This window comes from Crocodylus siamensis, chromosome 6, assembly GCF_052110815.1.
Source record: "Crocodylus siamensis isolate JL-2025a chromosome 6, ASM5211081v1, whole genome shotgun sequence".
Taxonomy (NCBI): Eukaryota; Metazoa; Chordata; order Crocodylia; family Crocodylidae; genus Crocodylus; species Crocodylus siamensis.
Genome location: NC_143400.1, coordinates 3260593 through 3287669, shown reverse-complemented (window position 1 = coordinate 3287669; position 27077 = coordinate 3260593). Strand labels below are relative to the sequence as shown.

The window sequence follows — 27077 nt, the reverse complement described above, 5'->3', positions numbered from 1 at the left end:
GCGTGCGGTTGCCATGGACACGGGCGCAGCGCGACGCTCGGCGGGCCCAGCTCGGACCTGAGCGGAGCGTGGGGGGCGCTCGGAGCCGACCCGGCTACACGGGGGAGGCGGCGAGCAGGGACCTCGGCCCGGGCCGGGCCCATGGCGGGGCGGCGGGGCGGGCCGGCGGGGGCGCCGGCGGCGCGGCTGCAGCAGCTGTACCGGGGGCTCCTGGACCCGCTGCGCCTGGCCCCGGCGCCCCCGGGCCCCGCGGCCCCCGCCGGCCCGGGGCCCCCCGCCCCGCCGCCCCAGAGGCTCGCGGCGGAGCTGTCGCGGCGCCTGGCGGAGGTGCGCGGGGAGGCGGCGGGGCCGGCGCGGCAGGCGCTGGCGGCGCTGGTGCTGGCCGAGGCGGGGCGGGCCTGGGCCGAGGCCAGCGAGGCCCCGCCGGAGCCGGCGCTGAGCCCCGCGCAGAACCGGGCGCTGCGGCACCGCCTGGCGCGCTACCTGGGGCTGGCGGCCCGGCGCCTCCTGGGCCACTACCTGCGGCGGGCGGCCGCGCAGCCCCGTCCTGCGCTCCCCGAGGCCGCCCGGCTCCAGGCACTGGTCGCGCAGCTGACCCTGGACTGCGCCAGCCTGCTAGATGCCCACACCGTGCGGCACCACCTTGTCACCCACCTCCGGGCCTCCCGGGCCCGCCATGGCCGGCTGGACAGAGGACGGGCAGCCCCTGCAGCCGTTCCGCGCCGCGTCCCCCGCGGCCGCCTGGGCCTCACCATCCACCAGCTCATCCAGCTGAGCGAGCCCCGCAGCCCCTGCCCCTGGCGCCGCATGGCCCGGGAGCTGCAGGAGCTGGCCGCCATCCCGCCACTGGACCTGGGCCGGGCCTACGCACTGCTGCCAGCGGCGGTGAGCAGCGCGGAGCTCCACAGGCAGCGCGCGCCCGGCACGGCAGGCTCCGTGCCCCGCCCGGCTGCCCCCCAGCAGCCCCCACGTCTGGCCCGGAGCCGCTCGCTACCCAGCCTGCGGGACGGCCGGCGGCTGGCGGATGAGCTGGGCCTGCACCCGGTGCCGCGGCCGCTTACGCCCATCGTGTCCCACAACCTGCTGGAGTGCCTGCCCTCCACGCCTCGGCGGGCGCTGGTGCTCCTCACCCGCGACCTGCACCAGCTGAGCCACCAGCCCCGGTGCTACTGGGGCAGGGACACTGAGGATGCGGAGATGCCACCCCTGCTGGCTGCGCTGACGCGGCGCCAGGCCAACGAGGACCGGCTGCAGCAGCTGCAGGGCATGCTGGCCCGGCTGGAGGCCGAGGAGGCGGCTGAGCGGCAGCGACGGAGGCAGGCCGCTGTATCTGTTCCACCCACCACCCACGGAGGCCTGTGTCCCAGCCTGGAGGCTCAGCCGGCCCCTCCGCAGCTGCCGGGCTGGGTCCCCGCAGACCTGCTGTGTTATGGCCCCCTCTACAACGACATGCTGGGGGAGATCGACGCCGCAACGGTGCAGCAGCTGGATGCTGACCTGATTGCTGGGACCGAGGAGCGGGAGATCTACGCCGAGCTGATGAAGGACCTGTTCTCCCAGCCGCCGAGCTTCGACCTGGGGTGTGTGGTGGTGCCAGCCCCCCCCGGCCTGGACCTGAGTGGCTACCTGGCCTCCTGCACGCTGGGCCGGTGCAAGGAGGAGCAGGTGGTGAACATGGAGCTGAGCCGCGTCCTGGCCGATGGGGCCCTGAGCCCTGAGGGTGTACCCGTCCTGGAGCCTCCACTGCAGCGTGCCGGGGCCTGGCGCCAGTGGTGGGAGACCACGATGCTGCCCGATGAATACCTCAAGTTCCTCGCCGTCCAGGACTCTGACTTCCTGCACGTCATCTTCCAGCTGTACGACAGCAAGTCATGCCTACTGCCTGCCCTGGAGCCAGCCCTGCAGGCCCCCCTGTCCCCACTACCACTGCAGCGGGACCCCACGCGCCATGCTCCCATCACCCAGCCAGAGGAGCATGTGCCTGGGCTGTGGGATGCCACCTCCGCCCTGGTGGACCAGAGCCAGGAGTGCCAGCCTGAAGACCTGGGGCCGCTGCAGAGGCGCTTAGAGCGGCTCTGGACTGCGCTACGCTTCCCTGATCGGGAAAAGCTGGACATGGCTGTCAAATACAGCTCTGGCCGGGCCCGTGCCCAGCTCCCAGCCGCACTGTACGCATGGGAGCAGGCGGCCAAGGCCATCCAGGAGCGGGAGCTGCTTCTGGCTGAGCTAGAGGCCCTGGAACAAGCTGCTTCTGACCCCAACCGCTTCTTTGCGCGGGTGCCTGCCGCATTTGTGGCCCGTGCCTGGGAGGCCCGTATGCGGAGCCGGCTGCAAGCCGCCATGGCTCCACATGAGGCTGAGCTCAGAACTCTCCTGCCCCGCATCTGGCGGCGCTTCGGGGACACAGTGACCTACCGGGGCCGGCCCTACCTGGAGAAGCTGCGATGGGACAAGGTGGAGATGCTGTACTGGCTGCAGCAGGAGCGCCGTGCCCGCTGCCTGGGCCGGGGGGGCCGGCTGCCCAGGCTCCCACCCCTGGCGCAGGTGGGTGGAGGCACTGCGCTCCCACCTTCACCCCAGTGACAGGAGCAGCTGGGCCACAGATGTTTGGGGGGGTCCCCAAAGCCTGCTGGGCACGTGCCAAACTGTCAATAAACCCACTGAAAATCCCAACAGCTCCCAGCTCCTTGCCCTTGGAGGTGGGGTGTGATGGGATGGGGCTGGCACTTACCACCTCCCAGGCAAAACCCTGCCATACGGCTGGCCATGGGGCATCTTTGCTCCTGGGCAGATTTCTTCAGCCTTGCCACACATGCCCTAGACCTGGCTGGAGATCCCCACCCCTCGGGTGCCCACAGGCTCATAACACCACAGCCAGCTTTTGCCCTAGGAAAATACGTTTATTTTTTCCCCCCTCCAGAAAAAAAAGAAGAAAATGTTCCCATTTGCCCCACTGGCCTCCCCCCTCCCCTCCTTGCAGGGCCAGGGGAGGCCTCCTACCTGCCCTGGGCCAGGCCCTGGCTCCGAGTCCCATGGAGACATGGCCGGGCCAAGCAGAGGGACTGCACTGACCTCCCACGCTGCCCAGACAATCCCCACACAGCAGCTGGAGAATCACACTGGCAACCCCGTGGCACTTAGTTTGGGAGACTGGGCCAGGGGGAGGGCTGCAACCCAGCCAGAGGGGCTGCAGTGCCTTCCACCCCATGGGACCCCCCCTCCCCTCCACTTCCCACTGCTCTGCAGTAGGGGCCAGGGCGTCTGTCTGGTCACTCTTCTCCATTCTCCCCATGGGTACCCGACGGCGCTTCAGGGCCAGGGAACCATCCATGCGGGGACAAGTCCGAGAGGGTCGAGAGCAGGGACCTAGGTGAGGGCATCCTTGAACTGCTGGACGATGCGGGCCCGCACGGCCCGGGCCTCGCTGGAGATCTGCACGAAGGGCGTCTGCATGGGCAGGTCGGGCTCAGCCTCAGGCCCATCGGGCGAGCCCTCGGCCTCGGCCAGGTCTAGGGGCATGCGACGACCCAGGGCGATGTTGTGCAGGATGCAGCAGGCCAGGAAGATCTGGCAGACCTTCTGGGGCGCATACTGCAGGGAGCCGCTGGCCTTGTCCAGGCAGCGAAAGCGGCGCCGCAGCAGGGCACAGGTCTGGCGCAGCACGGCCAGCGCCTCATGGTGCCGCGCGTTGTAGTGCTCCTCGGCCGCGCTGCATGGGAACAGGATGGGTGTCATGAGCCACGTCTTCAGCGGGTAACTGCGGTCGCCTGCGGGCAGAGTGGACACGCTGGAGCCGGCACTCCACACTCAGCCCCACGTGGCTGTGACTGGAGCCAGAAACAGCTCCCCCCCACCTCACGTCTGAAGCATACACAGCCTCTTTTGCCCACCACCAAAGGGTGGAGTGTCACCCCGTCAGTCCCCTGCTTTCCCCAGGGGGGTGTTATCCAATTCCAGGCTGGAAAGGAACCCCTGGAGGTCATGTCTAGTCCAATCCCCAGTTCACCTAGTCCATAGAAGCCTAGAGCCATGTGGCTGGAGGGGACCGTCATGTGTCACATCTAGTCCAACCCCCAGCCCGAGGCTGGATCAGCCCTGTCCAAACCATCCCAAACCGTCATCCAACCTCTTCATCAAGCTAGTCAGCCCTGACACAGCACTCAATGGGGGCTGTCAGAGCGGTTCCCCAAGGACCCTGCCGGGATAGGGATGGGTCAGGGGGTGTCAAGGCGTCTTCCCAAAGGACCTGCCTGCACAGGGATGGGTCAGGGTTTAGCGCCGCCCTCTCCCCACCCCCAAGGTAGCCCATCCCGGGGCCCTGCCTCACCCAGCAGCCAGAGCCCGTCGGGCCGGGTGCCATCCAGCAGGCGGGCCAGGGCGGAGTTCTCCAGCACGGCGGCATTGGGGCAGGAGCCCGGGTACTTGGCCACCACGTTGGTGATGGCACCGCGGGCATCACACACCAGCTGCATGTTCATGGAGTGGTAGTTGCGGGCGTTGCGGTAGGCCAGCTCGTTCTCCGAGGGCGCCCGCAGCGCCACGTGCAGGCTGCCCACCAGCCCCAGCACGCCGGGGAAGCCGCCGGGGGTCCGGGCGGCCGCGGCGGGGCCGGGCGCTGGGAAGGCGATGTAGCGGGCAGCACGGCGCTGCAAGGCTTCCAGAAACTGGGCCAGGCAGTTGGACATGGCTGACTGGCTGATGCCGGTGGTGTCGCGCGTGGCCGTCTGGAAGGAGCCGGAGGCCAGGAAGGTGAGGGCAGACGTGACCTTGACGGCCACGGGCAGCGCATGGCTGCGGCCCGTCAGGCTCTCCAGGTCAGAGCCCAGCTCGCTGCACAGCCCCGCGATGGCCGCCTTGTCCAGGCGGTAGCGCCGCAGCACCTGCTCCTCCGTCAGGTCCAGGAAGGAGCTGCGGGCCCGGTACACCCGGTGCTCGGGGTAGAAGCGCCGGCGCCGGCCCCGCTTCCGCCGCGCGCCCCCGGGGCCCTCCCCCGCCGCCCCCCCGGCCCCCCGCTCCCGCACCCGCCGCAGCAGCAGCACCGACTCCGACATCGTCCCCCGGGGGCTAGGGGGAAACAAGTGGGGGGCCTGGACACCCCCGCCCTCGCAACAAGGGACCCCCGGGGGCTGGGGGGACAAGTGGGGGGGTAGGAGACCCCTTTCCCCACAGCAAGGGACCGCTGGGGGGGCAATATGGAGAACCTCCCTCCGGGAGCAGTGGGGGGACAGGGAGAAAGGGTAAGACCCCGGCTATACCGGGGGGAGGGGCTTCAAGAAGGGGCGGGGCCAAGGAGGGGCGGGGCGTGCAAGCGGACCCCGCCCCCCGGGGCTGGGGAGCTGCGTTAGGCACCACTCCCTCCGAGGGGGGGCAGCAGGAGACCGCCCCCTCTGGGGGCGGGGCCGCAGGGAGCTCCGCCCCCGGCCCGAGAAATGACGTCACCCGCACAGGGTGACGCAGGCACCCTCCCTACCCGCGCGCAGCCCCTCTCCTCCTCCGCCGGCGCCGCGCTCCTGCCCTGCGGGCCTCGGCGGCCCGGCCCCCCGCCCGGCCGCGATTGGCGGCGGCGACCGGAAGCTGAGCGGCATCTCCCGCCTACTTCCGCCCCCGCCCGTCGCGCTGTGACGCGACGCGGCCAATGGGCGGCCTCTCGCGCCCGCCCCCTCCCTTTCGCCAATGGGCGAGCGGCGCCGGGGTCGTGGGGGCGGGGCCCGTGGGGTCATCGGCGGGTCGCGCCGCGGCGGGGTGGAGCCGCCGCCATTTTGTCGCCGTCAACGAGTGCGAGGCCGCGACCGCCGCGCGCGCCGGGGGTGAGACCTATCCCCCCCCCCACCCTCCCGCTGCGCAGCCCGGCCCGAGCCCGCCCCGCCCCTCCGCCCGGCCGCGCCGACATGGTGAAGTTGTTCATCGGGAACCTGCCGCGGGAGGCGACGGAGCAGGAGATCCGGTCGCTGTTCGAGCAGTACGGGAAGGTGCTAGAATGCGACATCATCAAGAACTACGGCTTCGTGCACATCGAGGACAAGACGGCGGCCGAGGACGCTATCCGCAACCTGCACCACCACAAGCTGCACGGTGTCTGCATCAACGTGGAGGCCAGCAAGAACAAGAGCAAGGCCTCTACCAAGCTGCACGTGGGCAACATCAGCGCCACCTGCACCAACCTGGAGCTGCGCACCAAGTTCGAGGAGTACGGCCCCGTCATCGAGTGCGACATCGTCAAGGACTACGCCTTCGTGCACATGGAGCGGGCCGAGGACGCGGTGGAGGCCATCCAGGGCCTCGACAACACCGAGTTCCAAGGTGACGCAGGGCCGGCCGGCCGGGCGGGGCGGGGCGGCCCCGCTAGCACTAGGACTAGGTAGCGCCCGCCGCCCCGCGCACGGAGCGGGCCAGGTAGGAGAGCGGGTCGCGCTTCTCCGCCCGTCCCCAGAGCCGGGAGGCCGGAGGGAGGTGGTGAGGGCGCCGCGGGGCCTCCATCAGCGAATGCCCCCTGCCCCGCAGGAGTGAGGAGTGCCCTCGAGAGGGCAGGGAGCTGCGGGCTCGTGTCTGGGCGCTTGGCGGGAGGAGGCAGGCATCCCCCTGGGCAGTGCCCAAGTGCAGTCTTTTTCCTCGGTGACACTGGAGCTCGAGGCCACGAAGCTCTCCAGGTCTGGCAGCGTCGTGGTGGCGCCTTCGTGCTGGGGGAGGGCGATTAGTCCCTGGCCGCGCAGACAGCCTGGCGCAGCCCCCGTGTGGGGCGGAGGTGGGGGAGGACCGAGCCAGTCCCGGGCAGCTACAGGGGGGCGGAACCGGACTAACTTATCCCGCAGGCCCCCCTTTCCCTCCCCCGCCGGCCCCGTGTCCCGGCCCTGACCGTCCGCCCGGTGCTGGCGTGGCGCTGCCCGTCCACGAAAGCCGCAGCAGCCCCAGGTAACTGAGCGCGTGGTGTCGGCCGGCCGCGGTAGCACCCCTCGCGCGGGGCCTCCGGAGAGGCTGCGTGGGGCTGCTGGGTGCCTGGGCGCGAGGATGTGTGCGTTGCAGGTGTTGGAGGCTGGCTGCACAGCTCGCGCGCCCCTCTGGAGGCCGGGCCTGGCTCCGGCTCGGGGCCACGGGGGTTTCCCGGGTGGTGCCCGTTTTAATTATAGCAACTCCTTCTCGCGTTGTCTCTTCAAGGCAAGCGGATGCGCGTGCAGTTGTCCACGAGCCGGCTGCGGACAGTACCCGGGATGGGAGACAAGAGTGGCTGCTATCGGTGTGGGAAGGAAGGGCACTGGTCTAAAGAGTGTCCAGTCGACCGCCCGGGGCAGGTGCCTGACTTTACCGAGACCTATAACGAGCAGTACGGAGCAGTGCGCACTCCCTACCCCACGGGCTATGGGGAGACCATGTATTACGATGACGGGTACGGAGGAATGGTCGACTACTACAAGCGCTACCGCGTGCGCTCGGCCTACGATGCCTATGCAGAGCAGACCATGGCCCAGTACTCCCAGTATGCCCAGTACTCCCAGGTGCAGCCCACGGCCATGGCCGCCGCCACCACAGCCATGGCCAGCCGCCTCCCCACCACCCTAGACCCTTACGATAGAGCTCTGCTGCCCACCCCGGGCGCGGCGGCAGCTGTTGCCGCAGCTGCCACCGCTGCAGCCGCGGCTGCGTCCTCCACCTATTACGCCCGGGATAGGAGCCCCCTGCGTCGCACGGCAGCCGCGGCCACCACCGTCGGAGAGGCGTACGCGTACGACCGGAGCCAGCTGTCCCCAGCGTCGTCGGTCACGCGGGCGGCCTCCCTCTACGACGTGCAGCGCTTCGAGCGCGACCCATACGCGGACAGGGCGCGGTACTCTGCGTTTTGAGCCGGAGGTGAGCGCGGGTGGCCGGGGCGGGGAGGAAGGGGAGCACACAGGTCATCCTGGGCGACGACACAGCCCTACCAGGCCTGGCCACAGCCCCTGGTTCTGTGCTACGCGGGCCGCCCCAGGGAGGGGCAGGCCTCAGGCTTCCTGGAGGAGAAGTCTCTGAGTGCGTACCTTGCTGGATGTAGGGGCACAGGGAGGGACTTGGCTGCCTTTTCACAAACCCTGGCTGGTGTTGTCCGTGGGGCAGCATCGGGACCGTGATGTACCCGCCAGCTGAGGCTGGCACTGAAGCCGTAGGCCATTACTGTAGGCTGAGCCCAGCTTCACCCTCTCGGGTGTTAGAGGTGGCCCCTGGCTGGGTGTGGTGTCCACCCACCCTCCCCAGCATGCAGCTTGGGGTCCTGCCCACAACTGGGGTCAGCCCAGCCCCCTCTGTAAGCTTTCTCGGGGAGAAGTGGGCACGCGAGTGCTGGGGGAGGGCTGCTGGGACCCGTCGTGTCGCCCTCTGGCCTGCCCATGCTTTGGCCGCGTGGCTCCAGGGAGCCAACGCCAGCCATCTCAGCTTTGCCTGGATCCTGGGGCCTGTTCTGTGGGGAGCTGGGCATGGCCCGTGGGGCTGGGCTGTGATGGGGGGGCGGGGGGAGGAAAGGATGGAACAGGGCCGGGGCTGGGCTGGGCGGCGCGGTGCTGATGCTCTGTTGTGCTCTCTTTGCAGGTCGCGTGGCGGGCGGCCCCGCGGCCCCCACCCCCGCCCGCCGTGCCCCCACCTGCCCGCGAGGCGCTCGGGTTTCAGTAAAGTCGCGGCCCCCTCGACTCCACCACTGAGTTTTTTGTTTTGTTTTTTTTCTTCTCTCTCTTTCCCCCTCTCTCTAATTTAAGCTTCTCACGCCCCAAACCCAGCCTCCTTGCTGACCCCTGGGGGTGTTCTGAGCCCTACACCCAGGCCCGGGTGGGCACCGTCTTCTAGGTCACATGTCCCCCTCAGGGTGGCGGAGGGAGAATCCTCCTCTCCTTTCTCTCCAAGCGTAGGGGATGCTCAGTCCCCCTTCACCCCCCCTTCTCCCAATGGCATGGCCTCTGGGCTTCTCCTGTCCCTACCCCCATCCATCTCAGACTCTCTTCTCCCCCCCACCGGAGTCTCCGGCCGTGGCTTTTCCAGCAACTAATAAACATTTCAAAGTCGACTTAAATCTGGCTTTTTGTGTCTCACTCTGCACCTGCTGGATTGGGGGGGCTGCCCTAGAGCCCCTGGAAGGGAGGTGGGGAAAGGAGGTCCCCTGTTGCCTGCCTCCTTGCAGGGCCGGGCCCCTCCTGTCCTGGGTGCTGTCTCCTGGGTTCCACCCCGCCAGATCTCACTCGCATAGCAAGTGCCCCCGGGCCATGCCTTCCTGCCAGAAACCATACACCTAGGATTGGCCCCCTAGCAATAATGAATGGTGAACCCTATCAGCCATCTATCTCCTTGGTTTCCTGTCTGATGCCGCCACCCCCAACAGCAACCACCATCTCCAGGGGCAGGAACTACAGCCCCCACAGTGCCTTGCGAGGAGGCTGGTCATTTCCCAGGTTGCCTTGCAAGCGAAGCCACACAAAGGGTCTGGCAGCTCCCACCCCAAGTCCAACCCAGGCAGCTGCGGCTGGAGCCCCCACTTCCCTGGGGATGAGTGCGGCCAGTCCCTCCCCAGGCACCACCCCAGAGCCAGCCGCATCCCAGGGCCAGGCGAGGGGGGCCCTGCGTCCCCAGTGTCCCCCCCTCCCTCGGAAGCGGTCGCATCTCGGGCGCTGCGCCTGCTGCTACGTCCCAGCCTTGGGGCCGGTGGGAGGGGACGCGGCACTGTCCGTGTGTCTGCGCTCCGTGACCCCTCTGCTCGCACCCCCGCCCTGCAGGGAGAGTGGCCCCCAATGCCCATGGAGCTACAGGAGGACATGGGTGCCCTGGGGCCTCCCTCTAGAGACCCCTCCAGCTCCGAGGAGAGGGAGGCCCCGGCTGGTGAGTACCAGCAGGGAGGTGGGGGGAGAAGGAGGCACCGGGAGCCCGGACACCTGGGTTCTCTCCCTGGCTCTGCACCCTCCGCCCTCCCACCCTGTTTCCCTCCTTGCATCCACCCAGACTCCTGCTGTAGCTGTCTGCAGTGCCCAGGTGACTGGGACCCTGGTCTCCCCCAGGGCTGGGGCATCTTCTCTGAGACAAACCCTGATCCCGGGCTGGGCACCACGAGTGCCAGCCCCTCCCACCACGGGGGCAGCTACTGATTGCAGGGTTCTGCTTTCAGATGCGGCCGCCGGGTGCGTGGAGGAGGAGCGGGAGGAAGACTCTGACCTGGGCAGCTCCAGCGCATCCCTGGCTGACCCCAGCCTGTCCCCAGGTGCCCCTACAGAGGCTGAGCAGGGCCTGGCAGAGCTGGGAGGCGTCATCGTGCACCGAGTGACCCACCTGGGCCTTAGGCCATGCCGCTACTTGGAGCGTGGCCGGAGCTACGACCTCAGCCCCAGCCTGGCCCAGCAGCTGCTGGCAGGGGAGACCACAGCGACAACGGCAGCCCCTGGTGATGAGGCCGAGGCCAAGCCCCACGCCTGCCCGGAGTGTGGGCGACGCTTCAGGCAGGCCTCGAACCTGGCCCGGCACCGCCGGGCGCATGGTGGGGAGAGGCCCCACGCCTGCCCGGACTGCGGGCGCTGCTTTGGGCGCCGTTCCAATCTGGTCCAGCACCAGCGTACGCACTCTGGGGCCCGTCCCTTTGCCTGCGGGGAGTGCGGGCGCTGCTTCGGCGAGAGCGCCTACCTGCTGCGGCACCAGCGCACCCACACTGGCGAGCGCCCTTACCTGTGCGGGGACTGCGGCAAGGCTTTTGCCCGCGCCGCCCACCTGCGCCGCCACGGCCGTGTACACTCAGGCGAGCGCCCTTACCCATGCGGGGACTGCGGGCGCCGCTTTGGCCTCCGCCAGGACCTCACTGTGCACCAGCGCACCCACACCGGCGAGCGCCCTTACCAGTGCGGGGACTGTGGCAAGGCCTTCGCCCGCGCCGCCCACCTGGCCCAGCATCGGCGCGTGCACTCGGGCGAGCGCCCCTACAGCTGCCCCGACTGCGGGCGCCGCTTCGGGCATGGCTCCAACTTGCGGCAGCACCGGCGGGCCCACGCCGGGCACCGCCCCTTCCCCTGTGTGGACTGCGGCCGTGCCTTTGCCCTCAGCTCCAACCTGCTGCGGCACCAGCGGGTGCACTCGGGCGAGCGCCCCTTCCCCTGCCCTGAGTGCGGGCGCCGCTTTGGGCTGCGCCAGGACCTGGCCGCACACCGGCGCCTGCACACGGGCGAGCGCCCTTACCTGTGCGGGGACTGCGGCAAGGCTTTCGCCCGCGCCACCCGCCTCGCCCAGCACCGGCGCTGCCACAGCGCGGAGCAGGGGGAGGTGAAGGACGAGGCACCCCAGGCCCTGGGGGCCAGGGAGGGGGTACCCCAGGAGGCTGGGCCGGGGGATGTCTGAAGGGGTCCCAGGCAAGGGGGGGGGCTCTTCATGCCTCAGTTTACCCAGCTGAGCAATTAAAAGCTGCTGCAGGAGGAAGAAGAGAAACCGAGTCTCAGCATCTGTGGCTGTGTCGCGGCTGGGGTCGCCTGTGCCTAGGTGGGCAAGTGGCAGGGGCTGCCCCCCGCAGCAGGACGGGCCGGGCTGGGCCGGGGACGCTGGCCCCGCTTTGCACGGGGGGGACGTGGAAGGGGGAGAGGACCCAGTGCCCGGGGCGCCGGGGCGCCGAGGAACAAACCCCGGGGGAAATCTTCGGGCCGGGCCCTTTGTTTCTGCCCGGACGTTTCTTTCGAGCTGCGCCCGTTCAGCTCTGTCGCTGCCTGGAAACGTCACTTCCGCTCCCTGCGGCTCGGGGTCCGGGTGCCCAGATCGGGGGCACTTCCGGGGGTGGGGCTGCGGGGCGAGCTGCGGCGGGGACGGCGGCAGGATGGCCCTGAACGCGGCGGGTGCGGGGGGGCTGGGGCAGGAGGGGTCGGGTGAGAAATGGGGGGGCTGGGGCATGTGGGGGCAGCCCAGCTGGGAGGAGACCATGGGAAGGGTCCAGGGGCAGTAGGGGCCACCGGGGTCCTGTCCCCCCCCCCTCCAGCCGGCTGCATCTGTTCCACTCGGCTGCTGACCCATCCCACCCCAGAGCCAGCCACATCCCAGCCCTGTGTCCCCTCTGCCTGCCCCTCTGTTACACTCCACTGCCAACATGCCCCACCCCAGAGCCAGCTGCACCGCAGCGCCCAGCTTTGTGCCCCAGCCTCTGCCCCACCCCAGAGCCAGCTGTATTTGTTCTACTTGGCAGCTAGCATAGCATAGCACACCCCAGAGTCAGCCGCAGCACAGACCTGGATCCTCAGCCCCAGTGCCCCCTGAGCTGGCTGCGTCTGTTCTGGTCAGCTGCTGGCAGGTCTCCCCCCCCCCCGCCACATCTCTCTCCCGCTCAGCCCTGACCCCCGTGTCCCCAGGCGAGGATGAGGAGCTAGGCTGGGAGCCGCCGTCGGAGGCGGAGCTGAAGGTGCTGCAGGCGCGGCGGGAGCGCCAGGACCGCATCAGCAAGCTGATGGGAGAGTACCTGCTCCGGGGCTATCGCATGCTGGGAGACTGCTGCCAGGACTGCGGGGTAGGGCTGGCCCGGATGGGGGCGCTGCTGGGTGCCTGGGCGGGGGGCGGACCCTCCACTCTGCCTCTAACCGCCCCCTGTTCCTTTCTCCCCCAGACCATCCTGCTCCAGGACCAGCAGAAGCGGCTGTACTGTGTGGCCTGCCAAGAGCTGGACTCCGACGTGGACAAGGATAACCCTGGTACGTCGCCCCCCACCCAGATACCCCCAGGGGGCTGGGCTGAGAGACAGGGGCACCCCCAGGAGCCATGGGATGGGCAGAGTGGGGGCAGAGCAGGAGCTTCCCCTCCTTGTAGGGAGACTCCTTCGAGGTGCGTCCCCATGGGGCCTGAAGGATGGAAGGGGCATGCCAGAGAGCCCAGGTGTCCCAGCTCCTGGCCCCCAGGCCTGGCCCAGGGCAGGGAGAGGACCCAGGTGTCGGGGTTTGCAGCTGCCCTGTTCTCACCCCTGAAACCCATCTTGTGTTAGGGAGGGACCACAGGCTCCAGTCCCCCGTGCTCGCAATGCCTCAGCCCTGCGGGCAGGGGAAGAACCCAGGTGTCCCAGTTCCAGCGCCCTGACCGCGCCATGCCTCTCTCCGCAGCGCTGAACCCCCAGGCCGCGCTGTCGCAGGTCCGCGAGCGCCAGCTGGCCTCCAGTGCCGAGGGCCCCCCCAGCGCCCACCCGCCACCGCCCGCCCCCCGGCCCGAGCACTGCGAGGGGGCGGCCGCGGGGCTCCGAGCTGCTGCTGCCGCTGCGGCCATCCCCCTAGACCCCGCCGAGCCCCTGGCCGCAGCTGAGGCGGCCGTGCTGCGCAAGCTGGGCTGGGCCGCCTGCGAGCTGCAGCGCAGCGCCTCCATCGAGCTCAGCACCCAGCTCTGTGGCCTCGTGCGGGCCGGGGCCGAGGCCCTGCGCAGCCTGCGGGAGCTCACGCCGCCCTGAGACCCCTCCCCGCCCCCTCGGGCATGGACTCTCTCCCATAAACACCCTGGAATCTCCACCGGCCTCAGCTGCTTTTTGGGGGCCACAGGGGGAGGCTGGCAGGTGGGGGCTGTCTGGCGCCCAGGGGGCGGGGAGGGGACTCTGGGTCTGGGGGCTGATCCAGAAGGCAGTGAGTGGGGCGCTGGCTAGGGAATGGGGCCGGAGATGCCTGGTATCCTCATAGCACCTGGAGCTGGCCTTGGGCTAGCGAGGGTCCCAACGCTGCCCAGAGCCACCCACCTCTGTTCTACTCGGCCGCTGGCACATCTCACTCCAGAGCTAGCCGCATCCCAGAGGGGAGGAACTGGGCACCCCAGGTGGCCCTGGCTGTGTCTGGCCATGTGTTGTGGGGGGCCAGGGGGGCTGAGGTGTGGCTGGGGGCATGGAGCTGGGGTGGAGGCAGGGTTGGGGGTTGGGTGAGCGGGAGAGGCCTGGCTGGAGCTCAAGGGAGTCTACAGCACCCGCTGCCCTTGGCTCAGCCCTGCTGTGCAAGGAGGTGGTAGCTGGGGGGGGGGTGTGCACATGCTTGTGTATGGGGGTCCTCCCTGTGAGGCTTTGTGGCCTTGTGTCTGTTCCGTGCATATGTATCCTGCCTTGTGGTGTTGCACGTGTGTGAGAGAGAGAGCTCACATGTCTGCTCACATGTGTGCTTGTCCACGTGGATCTTTGCACCCTTGCGTGTGCAGATGTGTGTGCACGGATGTATGCGTACAGGTGTGCGCGTGTGTTGGGCTGGGGGGAGGAGTGAGGGGCACCGCAGGGGCTGCAGCTCCCTTGTGGGGGGGGGCTCTGATAGGATGGGGGTCACAGGATGTGCCCCCTGCTACTGGCCCTCGGGGAGGGGCAGACCAGTTCCTGGCCATCCGGAGGGGTGGCTACGGTGCCGCTGTCGCGCAGGCTGGGAGGAGAGTGTGGTCTAGTGGTTAGAGCGGGTGGAGCCCGGGTCCTGGGTTCTGGCCAGTGGCTAAATTTGGGGCCTGCGAATTCCCAGTGCCGGTGCCAGGGCCCAGCTCGGCTTACGGGGAACTGATCCCTCCTGGGGGGGGCACAGCCCTGCCCCCCCAGCCTGGCACCCAGCCCCCATGACCCCTCCCTCTGCCCCCCAGAGCCTCTGGGGGGCAACTGAGTCGGGGTGGCTGGGAGGGACCCGGGGCTCGAAGCTCTCCTGCTCTAACCGCTAGGTCTTCCCCCCAGTGCTGGGGGGCCCCACCAGCTGCGCCCCCAGCCGCCCGCGTCCGCGCTGCCCTGCTCTACCCACTAGACCCTGCCCCCCGCCTGGAGGGCGCCCTGCGGCCGCGCTCCCGCCCGGCTCCTTCCCCCCCCCGCCTCTGCTTTCGCTTCCTGCCGGGGAGCGGCCCCACGCGGGCGGGGCGGGGCGGGGCGGCGCGGGCCGGGCGCGGGCCGGGCGCGGGCCGGGCGGGGGGCGCGGGCCGGGGCGCGGGCGCCATGACGTCGGTGTGGAAGCGGCTGCAGCGCGTGGGGAAGCGCGCGGCCAAGTTCCACTTCGCGGCGGGATTCCAGGAGCTGGCGCTGGAGAGCTCGCGCCGCTGGTGAGTGCCCACGCGCGACCCCCGGGCCGCCCCTGCTGGCGGCGGCGCTCACGCCGTGGGCAGCGCTGTTGCCCCTTCCCCCGCGGCCCAGCCAGCCCCGGGCGCTCGGGGGGGGGGGGTCTTCTGGGGGCTGTTTCCATGGCAATGCGCAGGGCACTTCCCCTTTCCTTTTCTGTTAGTTTTTTGAGGTCGAAATGCCCATAAATGGGGAAAGAGCCTGGTCAATATTGCATCATTGGGGGCTAAAAATAGAAGCGGGGGGGGGAGACGGGGCTGTGGGGCAGTTGTGGACTGGGGGGGCAGATGGCGGAGGGGGGTGAGCCCCGGGGGGCAGAGGAGGGCTGGAAGCCCCACCCCTTTTCCTCATGCTCCACCCCTTTCCTCATCAAGCCCCGCCTCTCCCCTAGGCACCCCTCGCCTGCTCTCCTGCCCCTTGCCCCAGCCCCACCCCCTCGGTCACAGGCCCTGCCCCCTGGCTGACCCCAAGACCACCCCGCACAGGACCCACCCTCTCCTTGTTCCCCTCAGCTCCTGCTCCTGCTCCTGCCCCTGGGGCAGCACTTATTGCCCCCCCTCTTGCAGGCGCCGGGCCAGTGCGGGGGCAGGGATGGGGTGTCCGGTTCCCTCCAGGTCTAAAATTAGCACCTGCACCTGCCCCCCCAGGCTAAAGATAGATGGGGGGGGCAAGGCCTGCCGGTCAGGAGTGAGGGGCACCAGCAGGGCTGGGGCGCAGGTCTGAGGGGCCCCAGGCCGGAAGCCGGGCCAACCAGGCTGTATCCGCCTGTTGTCCGGGTGTTTCCCATGGGGGGTGGACAGGAAGGTGAACACGCGCTGAGAGCCCACAGCCCCCCACTGGCTGCACACCTCTGTTCCACTCAGCTGTCTCACCCCAGAGCCAGCCGCATTGCAACCACACAACCCCAGGCACTCCCCCCCCCCCCCCCCCGAGGCAGTCGCACCTCGGTTACACTCGACTGGCGACACCCGGTGCCCTAGAGCCCGCTGCACGTGTTCTACTTCGCTGCTGGCACAGCCCACCCCAGAGCTGGCCGCAGCCCAGCTCCCCAGCCCCCCCCCCCCCCCGCCCACCGCAGAGGCAGCCGCCAAGCTCCTGGCACTCGGGCCGGAGTTTCCATCCCAGCCCCGGCGCCTCCGGCCGGGATCCTGGAGTCCGGAATGCAACGCCGGAGCCCTGCCCCGACGCGCCTGTGCCCCGAGCCGGGGGAGCCCAGCCCCGCTCCCCGGCCTCGCACCCCACCCCCGAGAGCTGGAGGGAACCCAGTCATCCGGGCACCGCCCCCCCGCAGGGCTGCGTCCCAGCACCCAGCCAGCCCCACCCAGGGTGCGGCGGGAGGGTGCGGTGCAGAGGCCCAGGCAGGGAAGGGTTAATGGGGGGGGGCGGCCTCCTTGGCACAGTGCTCGGTGCTGACTCATGGGAGCAAAGCCGGGGGGCGGGGGCCCGCGGGCGGTCGGGCTCCCCACTTCTGTCTAGCCCTTATCTCAGGGGCACCCAGGGTAGGGCGGGCCAGCCCCCCCCGGACGCGCCCTCCCCACACCCAGAGGCCTGGCCCCCGAGATAAAGGTCTTGGAGCTGCCCGTCCGGCAGGAAGCCCGGCGTCTGGGCCACAGCCCCCGGCCCCACCGCCCCCCGCGCATCCCGGCTTCTGCTCGTCGCGGGCGACTGTGGGAGCCCGGACGCCCGGGCTCGATGCGTCCCCAAGCCTCCCCCCCCGGGTCCTTTGGTGGCAGTGGGTGTGCTGGACCCCACCCTGCACCCACACCCCTGTGTCCCCCCAGGCAGCCTGACAAGCTGGTGGTGGTCTGGACCCGGAGGAACCGCCGCATCTGCACCAAGGTGGGGGTCTGGGGGGGCGCTGGGGGCTCCGGCCCCAGGCCTGGGCGCGGGGTCTCCCGGGGCCAGCACTGAGGCTCTGCCCCCACAGGCTCATGGCTGGCAGCCGGGCATCGAGAACCCGTACCGCGGCCTGGTGGTCTGGATGGTGCCCGAGAACGTGGACATCACCGTCACCCTCTACCGGGTAGGTGGGCCGGCCTCGCACGTGCCCCCGGCCCGCTGCCCCGTGAGGACACGCTCCGGGCACGTGATGGGTGCGGTCTGGGCTCAGGGGGGGCGGGGCTGGGTTGGCAATAGTGCGGGAGCTGCTTGTGTAACACGGCCTCGTGCAAGGGGCTCACGCCGGCCCCTCGTGCTGCCAGGACCCGCATGCCGAGGAGTATGAGGACAAGGAGTGGATGTTCGTCGTTGAGAACGTAAGTGCCGGGCGGGGGGGACCCGGAGCCCCGGGTTCTCCGCAGCCGGGGGCGGGGCGGGGCGAGGGCCGGAGCCCTGGGTTCTCCCGCTCTCGCCCCCCAGGAGTCGCGGAAGGTGCTGGCCTCGGTGGCCGTGAACCTGCAGCGCTTCGCCCGCCCGACCCCGACGCAGACGGAGCTGCGCCTGCGCCTCCGGCCCCGCTCCACCAAGGTGGTGGCGGCCACGCTGCAGCTCACGCTCACGGCCACGCTGCTGTACGAGGGCAAGGCCACGTGAGTCGCGGGGCTTGGGGCGCACGAGGGTGCGGGGCAGGGGCGGCCACGCTTGCCGGCCCAGCTGGGCCGTTGCCTCGGTTCAAGGGGTCAGAGGGGCGCCCCCAGGCTGGGGGGGGGGCCCTGTTCCGCCTCACACAGTGCCCCCCCGCCCCCCCAGGGACGACGACATGCAGAGCCTGGCCAGCCTTATGAGCGTGAAGCCCGGAGACATCGGCGACCTCAACGACTTCGCCGACAGCGACGACGAGGACCCGGGCACGCGGCGGGCGCGGCCCCAGGACAGTGGCGGCCCCGGCACGGGCCCCCCAGGTGGGGGCCCCCTGCCCTGGCCCCTCGCTCCTGCCCCCAGCCCCTGCCCGGGGCCGTGGCCGCTGGCCTGGCGCGCGCGCTCCTCGCTCTCCTTCTCCCTTCTCGTCTCTCTGGGGTCCTCCTGCACCGGGGGGCAAGGGGGGCTGGGTCCGTCCCCCTCCCGTGGGTCTGTCACTCTCTCTCTCTCTCTCTCTCTCTGTCCGTCCGTCCGTCCGTCTGTCCCCAGGTTTCACTGAGATTCTCTTGCTGAGCTATTTCACAGGTAGGACCCCCCCCGGTCCCCCCAGTATCACAGCCGGGGCAGCTTGAAACTAACCCCCCCCCCCCCCGTGTCCCCCCCCAGACCCATCGCGGGAGCTGAACACGCTGGCAGAGGAGGACGAGGACCCAGGGGGCGGCAGGGCAGGCGCCACCCACCCGCAAAAGGGTAAAGGGGGTGGGGGCCGGGGGGCAGTGGGGGCCGGGCGCCCAGATGCCTGGGTTCTCCTGGCTCGGGGGGGGGGGGTGGGGGGGGTCCAGCCGTGGCCCGCTGTCGCTGACCCCTCGTCTCCTCCCCCGCAGTCCCGGCCGCCCACGTCGCTGACACCCCCGACGCCCCCTCCAGGGAGCCCCTCCGCCCCGTGCTGGAGCTGGCCCTGCCGGGGGGAGCCCCTGCCCCCGCCCCCGCCCCGCTGCCAACTGCCCCCCCTGCAGTAAGTGGGACGGGTGGAGTCGGGCACAGCCAGGGGCAAGTGGGGAACCCTGGGGGGCCGAGGGAAGCCCAGGACCCGCGTCGGACCCCCAATCCCGGCCCCGGCCCCGGCCCCTCCCCCAGGGCCGGCCAGCGGCCACCCGGGAACCCCGGGGCTGGAGAAGAGCAGAGAGGAGCCTCGTCCCCCGAGCGGCCGGCGGCTGGGAGGTGAGCCCGGACCCCGGGGTGCTCCCCAACTCTGGGAGGGGTGCGGGGGCTGGGGCGAGAGCAGGGGGAGCCGGGAGCCCAGCGGCGGGGGGTCTCTGGGATACCCCTGACCCTTGTTCCCCCCTCCAGGCCAGGTGATGCCAGGACCCCTGTGCCTCCCCCCCGGCGGCGGAAGTGCCCGGAGCCCCCTGCACCCCCTTCCGCCCCCCCCGAGGTATCCCCTGCCCCCACTGCACCCCCCCGGCCACGTCCCTGGTCCTCGGAGCCCCGCCCCCCGCGGCCCCCTCCCCGGCGCCCCCGCTCGGCCCCCCCAGGCTTCTCCGTGCTCGTCTTCCTGGGCCCGAGCCCCACCGCCCTGGCCCAGGGAGGGGGGTCCGGGCAGGGGGCTTCGGCTGCGGCTCTGCTGGCGCTGTCGGCTGTCCCGGGGCTGCCGCCAGTGCCCGGAGACCGCCCCCAGCACCCCTGTCCCTCGCCAGCTGGGGCGGCCCCCCCTACGCCCTGGCAGGGGCTCTCCACGGGGGGGGCCTGGACCGACGTGCCCTGTTTTGGGGGGGTGACGGGTTGTGGGGGCCCAGACCCTCTGTGGCTGCCAGGGGAGGGGCTGCCCCCCCCCAAGCCCAGGCGCTGCTTTGCCCAAGACCCTCCCGCGGGGGCAGACACCGGGGGGCCAGGGCCGGGGGCCGGGGCAAGGAGCGCCGCACCGCCGCCATCCAGCGAGGGGATACAGGCGTCCAGGCAGGACCCCCCTCTTCCTCCTCCTCATCCCCCAGCCCCGGACAGCCTAGGGCAGGGGGGGGCTCAGGTAGGGATGGCGCATCCTTGTCCGCCCCCCCGTCCGCCCCCCCCGCTCCCAGCTCCTGCTTGGCTGGACGGACAGACGGACGGACCCGCGGCTCGGGGATAATGCTGACGCTCTGCCCCCCTAACCCCGCAGCTCCCCCTTGCTTCCAGCCCCATGCTGGGGGGGACTGGGGCGGTACGGGGGGGGCCCGGCGCGGTTTAAGGGGGGGGGGCTTCCCAGTGTCCCCCTGTCCCCACCCCCACCCCCTGCTTGCCCCGCAGGAGGCCCCGGGGCTGGTGAGCTCCAGCCAGTCGTTGCTGTCGTGGTGCCAGGAGGTGACGGCCGGGTACCGCGGCATCCGCATCACCAACTTCACCACGGCCTGGCGCAACGGCCTGGCGTTCTGCGCCATCCTGCACCGCTTCCACCCCGACAAGATGTGAGGCTGGGGCGGGGCGGGGGGGTGGGGCGGGAGGGAGCCGGGGGCGGGGTCCCGGCGAGTCTGAGCACCTCCTGCCTTGTCCCCGTAGCAACTACGAGGCCCTGGACCCCCTGGACATCAAGAAGAACAACAAGCTGGTGAGCAGGGCTGGGCACGGGGGCGCCGCGTGCCCTGGGCGGGGCCGGGCGCTGCGGGGCTCTCACCCCCCCCTCGCCCCCAGGCCTTCGACGGCTTTGCCGCGCTGGGCATCGCGCGGCTGCTGGACCCGGCCGACATGCTCTTCCTGGCCGTGCCCGACAAGCTCATCGTCATGACCTACCTGTGCCAGATCCGCGCCCGCTTCACTGGCCAGGAGCTCAGCCTGGTGCAGCTGGGCGGCGGCGGCAGCCAGAGCACCTACAGCCTGGGCCAGCCCCGCCCCGGGCCCGCGCCCCTCGAGCCCCCCTGGCCCCCCGCCACCGCCAAGGCCGCTGGGATGGAGGTCAAGGTAGGGGCCGCAAAGAGCGCTGGGATGGAGCACAGGGCTGCAGCTGCAAAGGGTGCTGGGGTTAAAGCCAAGGCAGGCGCCGCCAAGGATGCTGGGACGGAGGCGAAGGTGGGGGCCCCAAAGGATGCTGGGATAAAGGCTAGAGCGGGAGCTGTGAAGGATGCTGGGACTGAGGCCAAGGCAGGGCCCGCAAAGGATGCTAGGATTGCGGTCAAGGTGGGAGCTGCAAAGGATGCTGGGAATGAGGCTGAGCCTCGGCCCGCGAAGGATGCTGGGACTGAGGCCAAGGCAGGGCCCGCAAAGGATGCTAGGATTGCGGTCAAGGTGGGAGCTGCAAAGGATGCTGGGAATGAGGCTGAGCCTCGGCCCGCAAAGGATGCAGGGATTGAGGCTGAGCCTGGGCCCGCAAAGGATGCTGGGAGTATGGCCAAAGTGGGAGCAGCCAGGCATGCTGGGATTGAGGTCAAGGCAAAGCCTGCAAAGGAAGCTGGGATTGCGGTCAAGGTGGGAGCTGCAAAGGATGCTGGGACAGAGGCCAGGGCAGGGCCCACAAAAGGTACTGGGATTGGGGCCCACGTGGGGGCCACAGAAAATAAGGGGCTTGAGGTCAAGGCAGGGGCTGCAAAGGATGCTGGGATGGAGCTCGAGGCAGCACCTGGAAACATTGCTGGGATTAAGGCCAAAGCAGACGCTGCACAGCATGCTGGGGTTGAGGCCACCGTGGGAGCCCCAAAGGATGCTGGAATTAAGGGCAAAGCAGGAGCAGCAAGGGATGCTGGGAGTGAGGTCAAGGTGGGGCCTGGAAAGGATGCTGGGACTGAGGCTAAGGCAGGGCCCACAAAGGATCCTGGGATGGAGGTCCAGGAAAAAAATGCCAGGATTGAGATTTGCACAGAGGCAAAGGCTGCTGGGGCTGAGGCCAAGGCAGGGGTGACAAAGGATGCTGGGATAGTGGCCGTCAACGGCATCATCCCCCAGGCAGCCATGAAGCCCCAGGCAGAGCTGCCTGCTGCAAAGGATCTTGGGATTAAGGTCAAGGCGGGGGCTGCAAAGGATGCTGGGACTGAGGCCAAGGCAGGGGTGACAAAGGATGCCGGGATAGTGGCCGTTAACGGCACCATCCCCCAGCCAGCCACGAAGCCCAAGGTGGAGCTGCCTGCTGCAAAAGATTTTGGGATTGAGGCTAAGGCAGGGCCTGCAAAGGATGCTGGGACTAAGGGCAAGGCAGGGCCTGCAAAGGATCCTGAAATGGAAGTCAAGGAAGGGATTGCAAAGGCTGCTGGGATTGAGGCTCACACTGAGGCAAAGGCTGCTGGGACTGAGGCCAAGGCAGGGGTGACAAAGGATGCTGGGATAGTGGCCATCAATGGCACCATCCCTCAGGCAACTATGAAGCCCAAGGTGGAGCTGCCTGCTGCAAAGGATTTTGGGATTGAGATCAAGGTGGGGGCTGCAAAGGATGCTGGGACTGAGGGCAAAGCAGGGCCTGCAAAGGATCCTGAGATGGAAGTTAAAGAAGGGATTGCAAAGGCTGCTGGGATTGAGGCTCACACTGTGGCAAAGGATGCTGGGACTGAGGTCAGGGTGGGGCCTGCAAAGGATCCTGGGATGGAGGTCAAGGAAAGCATCACAAAGGATGCTGGGATTGAGGCTCACACTGAGGCAAAGGCTGCTGGGACTGAGGCCAAGGCAGGGGTGACAAAGGATGCTGGGATAGTGGCCATCAATGGCACCATCCCTCAGGCAGCCATGAAGCCCAAGGTGGAGCTGCCTGCTGCAAAGGATTTTGGGATTGAGATCGAGGTGGGGGCTGCAAAGGATGCTGGGAGTGAGGGCAAGGCAGGGCCTGCAAAGGATCCTGAGATGGAAATCAAGGAAGGGATTGCAAAGGCTGCTGGGACTGAGGCTCACACTGAAGCAAAGGATGCTAGGATTGAAGTCAGGGTGGGGGCTGCAAAGGCTGCTGGGATTGAGGCTCACACTGAGGCAAAGGCTGCTGGGGCTGAGGCCAAGGCAGGGGTCGCAAAGGATGCTGGGATAGTGGCCATCAACGGCACCATCCCCCAGCCAGCCATGAAGCCCGAGGCAGAGCTACCTGCCGCAAAGGATGTTGGGACTGAGGCCAAGGCGGGGCCTACAAAGGATGCTGGGATGGAGGCCCAAAAGGAGTTGTCTAAGGATGCTGGGACTGAGGCCAAGGCGGGGCCCACAAAGGATTCTGGGACTGAGGCCAGCATGGAGGCAGCAAAGGATCCTGGGAAAGCGGTGGTCAATGGGGCCACCCCGCCGGCAGCCACAAGGCCACCTGCCACCAAGGATCCTGGGCTGGAGACCGTGACAGGGGCCACAAAGGATGCCGGGACTGGGGTCCCTACAGAGACAGCAAAGGATGCTGGGAAATTGGCCCAGCCAGCAATAAGCCTGGAGTCTGGATCCCCTGCTGCAAAAGATGCTGGGAGCCCAGGTGCAGAGGATGCTGGGAAGAAGTGGGTCAATGGGGCCAGAGCCACGTCCCCCCTGGAGCCGGAGCTGGCTGCAAAGGACGCTGGGAAGGCGGGGACCGGGGAGCTGGTGCCCCCACCCCGCCACAAGCGGCTGTCGCGCTCCCTGTCGGGGGGCGGCGCTGGCCCCAGCCCCATGGCACCGCCTCGGCCCCACGCCGCCCGCTCCGGCCTGTCCCACGTGCGCGATGCCGACCTGGTGCGCAAGCGGCGCTCCCAGCTGCGCAGCGAGTCCTTCTCCCTGGACGAGGCCGAGGGCAGCGGGTCCCCCCCCCGGCCAGCCAGCACTGTGAGTGGGGTTTGGGGGCGTGGAGGGGGCCGTGGGGTGTGGGGGTGTCCTTTGGGGGTATGTGGCTTGGGGAGGGGTCACTGGCCTATCATAGGGAGTGTGGGAAGGTCCCTGGCTTGGGGAGGGATCAAAGGGGTGTGGGGATTGGGGAAGAGGGGCTTGGGGTCTCTGGGGGTGTCTGGCCAGGCAGGGAGAAGGGGGTCCTGGGGGGGTGGGCAGGGGGTGCTGCACTGGGGCTCCAGGGCCCTGTACCCATCTCCCTCCCCTGGTGCAGGGTGACGGCGAAGGCGTGACGGCCCCCGCCAGCGCCCGGACGCAGCTGCCCCCAGGTGAGCCACGGCAGGGGCTGGGGCTGGGGGCTGGCATGTGCGGCATGCTCGTGCATGTGCTGCCCCCACCCACTCCAGCCTCACCCCGCCTTTGCCCCCCCCAGCCGCAGCCACGCAGCAGGGACCCCCGGATCCTGGCTCCCCTGACGAAGAGAGCCCGGTAAGGGGGCAGGAGATTTGGGGGGCAGGGGCTGGGGCTAGATCCAGGCCTGATGCTGGGGTGCGGACTGGGGCCCCATCCTGCTCCCCCCTCACCTCTGCGCCCCCCCAGCGGTTCCAGGACACCAGCCAGTACGTGCTGGCGGAGCTGCGGGCGCTGGAGGTGGAGCAGCAGCAGCTGGACGCCCGCGCGGCCGTGGTGGAGACGGACCTGCGCTTCCTCATGGGGTCCGGTACGGACGGGCCCCCCGGCCCCTAACCCGTCATGAGCAGGGGGGCTCTCGGGGTCTTATCCACTCTCCTGGCCTCTGCCCCCTTCCTGCGGGGGTGTCCAGGCTGGCAGAGAGATGTGGCGTGGAGGCTGGCCGGGGGGATCTGGCTAGGCAGTAGCCAGGGGAGGCTTTGGGGGGCATGAGAGTATTTGGTCTGGCAGGGGTGGGGGTGGTCTTGAGGGGTGTCGGGGCTGGGCAGAGAGGATCTGGGGGGAGGTTCTGGGGGCATTTGGGAGGTGGGTAAAGGGGGCTTGGGGGTATCTGGGCTCACCCCCCCCCCCACTGCAGGCACGGACCGCCCACGGGAGGAGGAGCTCATCCAAGAGTGGTTCACGCTGGTGAACAAGAAGAACGCACTGATTCGGCGCCAGGACCAGCTCCAGCTGCTGTGAGTCCCATGGGCTGGGGCCGGAGGGGTGGAGCAAGGGGGCAGGGGGGGTTATGGGGGGAGGGGCTGACCCCAGTCCAGGGCCCCCCACCTCTGTTTCCTGCTGTTCACTCTGGAACCTACCGACAGCACCGTTCGGTGGGCAGTCACCGACTCCTGGAGACGTGGGGCTGGGAGGAGCGGGCGCAGGCAAAGTCCAACCACTTTGGAGTGACTCTGGGCAGGGTCTGCCCCCCTGCCCCCTGCGGCCTGGCCCAGCCAGAAAGGGGTGGGCACGCTGGAAAGACCCCGATGCAGCAGCCCGGTGGGGGCGGCAGGAGTGAAGGGCAGGATCAGGACACTCGAGGCTGCCGGAGCTGGGGGGGGGGGTTGTTGATTGCAGCTGGAGGTTGGAGATTGGCACCACCTGGGGGCCACTGGGGCGGTGGAGGGGGGGCAAGATGGCAGTGGGGGAAACTGAGGCAGGAAATGGGGAAGAAGTTGTTACTGGGGCAGGTGGAGGCTGGAGGGACCCAGGGCTGGGCTGGGGGTTTTAGAACCCAGGGCAGAGCTTGGGACCCCCCCAGCCCTGACTTCCCCCCCCGCTTCTCCCCCTAGGATGGAGGAGCAGGACCTGGAGCGCCGCTTTGAGCTCCTGAGCCGGGAGCTGCGCGCCATGCTGGCCATTGAAGGTGAGTGCCCGGCCCCCGATGGAGGGGGTGGGGGGAGTTGCCCCCAGCCCTCTCAGCTCCCCCTTTCCTCCCCCCACCCCAGACTGGCTGAAGACAGAGGCCCAGCAGCGGCGGGAGCAACTGCTACTGGACGAACTGGTGTCATTGGTGAACCAACGGGATGAACTGGTGCGGGACCTGGACATCAAGGAGAGGATGTGAGTGGAGGCTTGGGGGGGGCAGCCTCATACCCCCCACCAGGCCCCAGGACCCCCATCTGGGCCAGGCTAGGAGGGAGGGGCCAGCTGGGGCAAACCCAGGAGTCTGGGAGGTCTGTGGGGCACCGGCAGGGGAAGGGATAGGAGCCCTCCCTGGCTGGGGGAGGGTCGTGGAGGCTGGCTGAGGGGGGCTGCAAGGTCTACAGGGGGGTCTCTGGCCAGGGGGGTCATGGGGATGCATGGGGGCAGGGCGGGGGATGTTTTGCCAGGTGGGAGGGGGGCTGGAGGGTGTGGGGGGGCAGATCTTGCCTAGTAGGGGTCTGGGGTGGGGGCTGCGGGATGTCACTTAGCAGAGGTCGGGGGGTGGTCCTGGGAGGGCTGGAGGGTTTGTGTGTGGGAAGGGAACTTGCATGTCTGGGGGGGAGTCCTGGGGGGACTGGACATTGTTTAAGGGGGGTCTCACCTAGTAGGGGACTGGGGTGTCCTGGGGGTCCCCGGCGCTGCTTTGGGGCCAGGGCTGGTGGGAGCCCGGGGGCTCTGGGTGCTGAGCTCTGCCCCCCATCCTGTCCCCGCAGAGCCCTGGAGGAGGACGCGCGGCTGGAGCGAGGCCTGGCACAGCGGCGGCGGTCGATCCGCAGGGAGCGGTGCCGCATCACCTAGGCCAGGGGTGGGGCGCTCGGACCCCCACCCCCCAGCAGAGACTCCAGCTATTTATTGGCGTGTGCAACGCGTGTGCCTTACCCCCCGCCAGGGGGGCTCCCCACCCCCGCTTCCTTTGCACTCATTGGCTGCAGAGCCTGCAATAAAGGAGACGTGGACAGGACCCCCGGCTCAGCTTGTGGGGGCTAGCTGGACGCTCCCATTGGCCAGCGGTGGAGCCAATGGGGTGTTGGTGAAAGTGGGAGTGGCGTGGGGGGGCGCTGACTGTGGGGGGACAAGGGCCAAGGGAGTGGATGGGGGGGGTCTAGTGGGAGACCTGGGGGGTGGAAGGGGGAGGGGCTGGCTTTTCCCCTTTTATTCTTTGCCCTCCCTTTCTCCCCCTTCCTGTGGGGGTCTCCCCCCCATTCTCCCATCCCTTCTTCCTTGTCCTTGCTTTCTGCCCCCTTCCCCCTCTCTTCCCCCCCTTGGCTCTCTCCCCCCTTTATTCTTGGGGGTTGTCCCCCTCCTCCATCTCCCCCTTGTCTCCTTGGACCCTGCCCCCCCTTTGTCTGGGGTCTTGCCCCCCTCGGCGCCGGGCCTGTCTTGCTTCTGCGGGCTGGGGTCTGCGTCGGCTCGGCTCCCCCTTGGGGCTCTCCCCCCCTTTGGCTCGTCCCAAGCGCCCCTTTCTCCTTGCCCCTGCTTTGCTTCTGGGTTTTCCTCCGCGTTCGTCTCTTCCTCCCCCGGTCTCGGCCGCTCCCTTTTCTTCGGGGGTCTCTTCCCCCTTATTCCTCGGTCTCTGCCGCCCAACGCACTCCCCCACACACACACTCTAACTTTGGGGGGGGTGTCTTTTGCTCCTGGTTCTTAATCTCTTCCCCCCTTTCTTCTTGCCCCCCCACTTGCCCCACTTTGTCCTTGGCTCTTTCTCTGCTGCTTCTTGCCCCCCCTTGGCTCTCCCCACGTCACTCCTGGCGCTTCCCCCTTTATTCCCGGCTCCTTTCCCCCCTTCTCTTTGGGGCTTTTCCTGCCGTCTTCCTGCCTTTCCTCCTTGTTCATCCCCCCTCCCCGGACCTTTTCCTCCCTTTCCCCAGCTCTTCCCCTTCCTGCTGCTGGGCCATTTCCCCCTTCTCCCTTTGGTCTCCTCCCTCCTTGGTCTCGGGTCCCCCCACCTCCTTCTTGAGGCCTG

The 27077-nt window shown here is 69.2% G+C and overlaps 5 protein-coding genes across 12 annotated transcripts; all 5 read left to right on the top strand.

The window, feature by feature from the left end:
* The first annotated feature begins 141 nt into the window (after positions 1-141).
* On the top strand, positions 142-2836 carry CCDC87 (coiled-coil domain containing 87). Its single transcript, XM_090054962.1, has one exon. It carries the CDS (start codon positions 142-144, stop codon positions 2581-2583), a length of 2442 nt encoding a protein of 813 aa, XP_089911088.1. The 3' UTR covers positions 2584-2836.
* A 2591-nt stretch (positions 2837-5427) lies between these two features.
* On the top strand, positions 5428-9028 carry LOC149860497 (RNA-binding protein 4-like). 4 transcript variants are annotated; one of them, XM_090055069.1, is made up of 3 exons: positions 5428-6300; positions 6810-6909; positions 7153-7403. In XM_090055069.1, exons 1-3 carry the CDS (start codon positions 5430-5432, stop codon positions 7256-7258), a joined length of 1077 nt encoding a protein of 358 aa, XP_089911195.1. In that variant the 5' UTR covers positions 5428-5429; the 3' UTR covers positions 7259-7403. The 4 variants fall into 4 exon arrangements, with proteins under 4 accessions (XP_089911195.1, XP_089911196.1, XP_089911197.1 ...); XM_090055068.1 differs by lacking the exon at positions 6810-6909 and adding an exon at positions 8554-9028 and having other exon boundaries at positions 5765-6300; positions 7153-7842; XM_090055070.1 differs by having other exon boundaries at positions 6502-7164.
* Positions 9029-9693: 665 nt separating this feature from the next.
* On the top strand, positions 9694-11673 carry LOC149860496 (uncharacterized). Of its 2 annotated transcripts, none has more exons than XM_090054988.1 (2): positions 9694-9828; positions 10112-11673. In XM_090054988.1, exons 1-2 carry the CDS (start codon positions 9741-9743, stop codon positions 11323-11325), a joined length of 1302 nt encoding a protein of 433 aa, XP_089911114.1. In that variant the 5' UTR covers positions 9694-9740; the 3' UTR covers positions 11326-11673. The 2 variants fall into 2 exon arrangements, with proteins under 2 accessions (XP_089911114.1, XP_089911115.1); XM_090054989.1 differs by having other exon boundaries at positions 9739-9978.
* A 16-nt stretch (positions 11674-11689) lies between these two features.
* Positions 11690-13449, top strand: ZNRD2 (zinc ribbon domain containing 2). Its single transcript, XM_090055172.1, has 4 exons — positions 11690-11810; positions 12318-12472; positions 12569-12653; positions 13056-13449. Exons 1-4 carry the CDS (start codon positions 11792-11794, stop codon positions 13391-13393), a joined length of 597 nt encoding a protein of 198 aa, XP_089911298.1. The 5' UTR covers positions 11690-11791; the 3' UTR covers positions 13394-13449.
* Positions 13450-14235: 786 nt separating this feature from the next.
* EHBP1L1 (EH domain binding protein 1 like 1) lies at positions 14236-26075 on the top strand. 4 transcript variants are annotated; one of them, XM_090054907.1, is made up of 21 exons: positions 14236-14982; positions 16780-16837; positions 16926-17021; positions 17200-17253; positions 17357-17526; positions 17687-17838; positions 18065-18100; positions 18182-18265; positions 18400-18736; positions 18866-18950; positions 19799-19956; positions 20048-20096; positions 20180-20662; positions 20771-23236; positions 23511-23565; positions 23670-23725; positions 23837-23957; positions 24285-24384; positions 24982-25055; positions 25138-25252; positions 25828-26075. In XM_090054907.1, exons 1-21 carry the CDS (start codon positions 14879-14881, stop codon positions 25910-25912), a joined length of 4938 nt encoding a protein of 1645 aa, XP_089911033.1. In that variant the 5' UTR covers positions 14236-14878; the 3' UTR covers positions 25913-26075. The 4 variants fall into 4 exon arrangements, with proteins under 4 accessions (XP_089911033.1, XP_089911030.1, XP_089911032.1 ...); XM_090054904.1 differs by having other exon boundaries at positions 20180-23236; XM_090054906.1 differs by lacking the exon at positions 18065-18100 and having other exon boundaries at positions 20180-23236.
* Positions 26076-27077: the final 1002 nt, after the last annotated feature.

What these genes read in the sequence shown, in the direction of transcription:
- CCDC87 (XM_090054962.1), top strand. Translation starts at nt 142, where the DNA reads ATGGCGGGGCGGCGGGGCGGGCCGGCGGGGGCGCCGGCGGCGCGGCTG.
- LOC149860497 (XM_090055068.1), top strand. Translation starts at nt 5,889, where the DNA reads ATGGTGAAGTTGTTCATCGGGAACCTGCCGCGGGAGGCGACGGAGCAG. An exon ending in CGACAACACCGAGTTCCAAG is followed by an intron (nt 6,301 to 7,152) that starts GTGACGCAGGGC and finishes TGTCTCTTCAAG; the next exon opens with GCAAGCGGATGCGCGTGCAG.
- LOC149860496 (XM_090054989.1), top strand. Translation starts at nt 9,741, where the DNA reads ATGCCCATGGAGCTACAGGAGGACATGGGTGCCCTGGGGCCTCCCTCT. An exon ending in TAGCTGTCTGCAGTGCCCAG is followed by an intron (nt 9,979 to 10,111) that starts GTGACTGGGACC and finishes TTCTGCTTTCAG; the next exon opens with ATGCGGCCGCCGGGTGCGTG.
- ZNRD2 (XM_090055172.1), top strand. An exon ending in ACTGCTGCCAGGACTGCGGG is followed by an intron (nt 12,473 to 12,568) that starts GTAGGGCTGGCC and finishes TTTCTCCCCCAG; the next exon opens with ACCATCCTGCTCCAGGACCA. An exon ending in CGTGGACAAGGATAACCCTG is followed by an intron (nt 12,654 to 13,055) that starts GTACGTCGCCCC and finishes CTCTCTCCGCAG; the next exon opens with CGCTGAACCCCCAGGCCGCG.
- EHBP1L1 (XM_090054904.1), top strand. Translation starts at nt 14,879, where the DNA reads ATGACGTCGGTGTGGAAGCGGCTGCAGCGCGTGGGGAAGCGCGCGGCC. An exon ending in CGCCACCCACCCGCAAAAGG is followed by an intron (nt 18,266 to 18,399) that starts GTAAAGGGGGTG and finishes CCTCCCCCGCAG; the next exon opens with TCCCGGCCGCCCACGTCGCT. An exon ending in CCGGACGCAGCTGCCCCCAG is followed by an intron (nt 23,566 to 23,669) that starts GTGAGCCACGGC and finishes TGCCCCCCCCAG; the next exon opens with CCGCAGCCACGCAGCAGGGA.